This window comes from Frankliniella occidentalis, unplaced genomic scaffold (assembly GCF_000697945.3).
Source record: "Frankliniella occidentalis isolate FOCC.00 unplaced genomic scaffold, Focc_3.1 Scaffold35, whole genome shotgun sequence".
Classification (NCBI taxonomy): Eukaryota; Metazoa; Arthropoda; class Insecta; order Thysanoptera; family Thripidae; genus Frankliniella; species Frankliniella occidentalis.
The window spans coordinates 253,052-257,341 of record NW_026267165.1 but is presented as its reverse complement, the minus strand read 5'-3'; the positions used below and the strand labels follow the sequence as shown (position 1 = coordinate 257,341).

At 54.4% G+C, this 4,290-nt stretch overlaps 1 protein-coding gene across 3 annotated transcripts in view; it reads right to left on the bottom strand.

Annotated features, from left to right (window-relative positions):
• The window catches only part of LOC113216145 (orexin/Hypocretin receptor type 1-like), a 139,250-nt gene that overhangs the window by 9,507 nt on the left and 125,453 nt on the right, over window positions 1-4,290 (bottom strand). For all 3 annotated transcript variants that reach the window (XM_052266033.1, XM_052266035.1, XM_052266034.1), the window contains exons 4-5: window positions 2,960-3,075; window positions 6-174 (exon numbers count right to left, since the gene is read on the bottom strand). In XM_052266033.1, the coding sequence (XP_052121993.1) occupies window positions 6-174; window positions 2,960-3,075 (285 nt within the window). The remainder of the gene's footprint in view (window positions 1-5; window positions 175-2,959; window positions 3,076-4,290) is intronic.

Below are 4,290 nucleotides of genomic sequence, written 5' to 3'. Positions count from 1 at the left end.
CTCACCGTAAACCTTTTTGCTGAAATCCTGCTTGGACCAGTTCTCCATGCAGAACTTGAGGCCGTAGGTCTCGACGGCCTCCTCAAGGCCCGGCAGGTACACCGGCTGCGTCTGCTGCACCCAGAGCAGCGGCGCGAACAGCAGCGTCGACACCACCCACAGGGCCACGATCACCTGGACGACAGACACACAGCGTTCGTTGAACAAGCCGCATACAGGCGGACAACGAGGTCACAACAACGGCACACTTGAAGGTCCGGGGAGATGGTACGAGCGTGAGCCAGTGCTGTCTCTGCAAGTGGACGGCGAGTCCAGCTCCGCCGCGCCTCCCCCCCCCCTCCCCCGGGGACAAATTGGTTTTGTTGGCCGGTCCGAGCGATGCCTAAGGGTGCGGGTGGGGCGGGTACGACCGGGTGTGGCGGGGCTGGCGGGGCGTGAGGCGGGGCGTGGTGGGGCGTAGAGGGGCAGGGCAGCGTGGCAGCGTCAGGAGGCAGCCATGGCAGACGGCCACCAGAGCGCGGGTACACCCCATCCAGAAAGCCCACCTACCCTTATATTCCATACCGCAAAAGTTTCCCAAGGTCTGCTTTGTTCAGTACATTATCATCGCAATGACCTACATTCATTCTGTGAGACAACCGACTTCCCAAAACTGGCAAAGTGTCATCGAAAGACGGAAGATACCGCAGTGGAGCGGCGCGGCGGCGAAGTCGCACACTGATAGCGGATTTGCGATAGTGTTCTCACAAAATCTCTGCGCCCTAATTATTTGCAGATCTTTGAGATTCCTAACCATCGCTACCAGGCTGCGATTTCAAACAAAATGCAGCACATTCAATATGTAGAAAATTACTATGACTTAAAAAAATTGAAATGGGTTTCACCATTTGAAGTTTATTACATTTTATTTACAATAACGCGATACCTCATCATGGAAGCCATGAATAATGGGAATATAGCAAACCATTAGTTATTCCTAGCTTCTTAAGCTCAGTATCGCAAGGCGCAGTGCGGCAGAGCGCCGCGCAGAGCCAGGCAGAGCCGGGCAGAGCCCCTGGTGGGTGGGTAGGCACCCGGGCGCGGAGCCGGGCAGCCGAGTGCGGCGGGCTGGCCTACCCCGCCACCGTCGGGCGCTCCAGCGAGACGGCGGCGGCGCGGGCAAACATGGGCAGAGATGGGAGTGCTGGGGGGAAGGGGATTAGAACAAGGCGAGGGGAGGGGAAGGTGGAGGGCAGGGAAGGAGAGAGTGGGGGGGGGAGGGGATGCGGCCAGCGGAGCGGCATTTCATACTCTGGCCCGCTCATTATGCAGGATTAACTTCCTGCTGTGCGGAGGCAGAATGAGCAGTGCCAACGCAGTTCCACGCAGCCGTACGCATAGAGCCAGGTGGCCCGGCCTAGCCTCGCCCCGCCTCGGCCCGCCCCGCCCGGCAGTCGCACTGCTTGCCCTCATTGCGGCACCGAGTCGCCCGTCTCACTCACACCCTGGGGGGGACTCGGGGGCGCTGAGGTGGTTACACAAATCCGCCGCGAGGCTAGGCCCGCCGTGTCACTGACAGTGGTGTAGGTGGAGGTGAGGCGAGACGCGGTGAGGTGAAGGTGAGTTGAGGTGAGGTGAGACGAGACGAGACGAGACCCCCCGCGATTCCCGAATGCTGAGGCTGGCCAGCTGCTTGTCTTGCTGCCTTGTATAAATAACACGGGCGCGCAGTCCAAATACTCTAAATTGAAGTTTTCGGGAAACGCTTTCATACTGACGGCCTGGCGTCAGCTGGCATCTTGTTACTCTGACCTTCAAGTTGATTTAGCGAGCGGAATGAAAAATCCCACTCCTTTTCCCTCTTCAGTAAAAGAGCGTGGGGCTTGGCTTCCATCCCCAGATTAGTAGAAGAAAATGTATTACGAGTTTCGGCTCCACACTTTATTGGGCGCACCAACTCCAAGTTTGCATTGTCGTGCACGTGCACCAACCTGCTCTAGTATACTAGACTATTTCGAGCGCGAGCAAGTGGCCCGTAACGGTCCAGACCCGGTAGCAAATTAATTGAGTTCACCGTAACAATTCGCCGTGGTAATTTTAAACAGTGCACGCACTCTAGCGCTCTGGCAACATAACCAAATGACTTAAGTGAATCGTGAAGCCTATTGACCAAGGAGCGAGCCAAGGAGGCACAGATCGATCTATGCTAGTCCGCAAATGTTTTTTGCCTCCACCTGTCAGAACTAGTTTTGAAGGGGCAGACACACTAGTCATCACGTCAAGGCCACCAGCACCTCCTTCACATGAAAATTGATCAATATACACATTATATGACGCGCTTATGAAGCATATGGGATTTCCCAGTCCAGATGTTGGCAGTCTGGCTTTCGCATAAGCGACCGAGGCGTCGGCACGGCAGTTGGCCCCGGTTGAGTGTCGCCTTAAGGGTCCCGGTTCTTCTCATTCCGACGGCAGCGCTGCGAGCGGAGCTACGCGACGAGTAAAACGATAGTCCCTCAATAACGGGACGGAGATGGGGGCGGAGGGGGGGGGGGGACATCTTCCGTGGAGGGTCTCGAGACATTTAATCCCACGCGGGGGGTCCTGGCGCCCCCCCTTTCCCCCTCGATCCCCATTCCCCCTCTCCCCTGGAGCAAGCAGCCCTCCCTACTTCCAGGGGTCTTCCGAGTCTTTTAATTCGGTTAATTCAGCCCACGCGCGCCCCTTCTCCTCCCCCCTTTCCGACACACACACACACACACACACACACACACCGGAAGTAAGTACCCCTGCGTCCGTTTCCGGCGAACCCGCAGGGGTCCGAGCCGTCTCACCAGCTCAGCCAATAAAACAACAACATGCACGCCACGCCGCGGCAGCGGGAGTTTCAATTTCCGGTCCCATCTCCTCTCCCGGCACCTGGCGCGAATCCAAAGGCCCGCGGGCTCAGCCACACACGCGCCGCACACAACACACTCACGAAGATGGTCGACTTCCGGTTGAACACCTTCCTGAACGCCATCGGGTGACGGATGGCCAGGTAGCGGTCGATGCTCATGGCCGTGATGGTGAACACGGATGCGGACACGGACACGCCTGTAACAGACAGAATCACGCATTCTGTAAACTTGTTTGAACAAATATATAGAGGATGAACGTCACCTTTTCAAAAAAAAGAAAAAAAAATGTGGAAAGAGATCGATAGTCAGAGAAACAGGCTCTGTTAATTAATTTTGAATAATTGGATACACGCACGTTTTTTTGATACACTATAGTGTAGGATATATATCCGGTGCAGGTGCCATTGTGCCTTACGTACTAGGTTAATCCATCACACTGGTCTGATCGATCGGCTGATGGGATACGATTGATAAGATACACTCAGTACACTGCATTCAACGTTGTTTTACTTTAAAAAAAAAAAGAAATATGAGAAATTTTCCGAAATAGTTGGAAAAGAGTCGTTCCGATCCGAAAGCAGGGCGGGTGGCAGCAGAAGGTAGTAAACTGGTTCAGCAAGGAAACATATCGCAGCAAACGTGACTCAAAGTTGTTCCTAAAGCCGCAGGGCAGTTGCAGCAGCCTGTAGCAAAGAGCAGCTGAGAGAAGGCGGGGGATGGGGAGGGCGTGACTCGCATCGAGAGGGAGAGAGAGGAGTGAGCGGCAGCAGTGGTTTCTGATAAAGTTGGCGCTGAAGTAAAAATATGCAGCAGACGTGTCGTCTGCAAGCAAAGACAAAACTTCTTGGTTCTACTTGATTGGGTTAGGGGAGGGCAGCAAGCACAACTGGGTCTTGCCCTCGCTCCCGGCGGCAGCGTGGAAACCGACAGCCTACCCGTAGTAGTTCTTCCAAAGTACCCACTTAAGCACTCCATTCCCCGCTAACTGCGGTTGAGCGAGAGCCAAGCGTGCCAAAACGACTGCGTTGGCGTTGGGCGTCTGCTGAAGCGACGGAGCGCTTTCTCTGCTCTATCTGACGTAGGTGGGAAAAGGATGGATCTGATCGTTCAGAAACATGCGCCTCGTCAGTACTTTTCATTACTAACTCGCCAATCGTCGCAAAAAAACCTTGAAAATTCCCCCTAAAAAACTCATTAAAACCTTTCAACATACTAGTAAAAATACTCGTATGCGTTCATCATTTCAGGGGGTGGGGTTACCCCTTGGACTGCTATCTGATGAGTCTTCAGTCATCTAGCGAAAGCTTCCCCTTCTAGGCAATATGGCAGTGTTTTGCTTCACATCAATGGACTTCGCCTGAAGAGTAGTTGTCTCCTCTTAATATTTCCCAGAGCTGCCACTGCTCAGCCC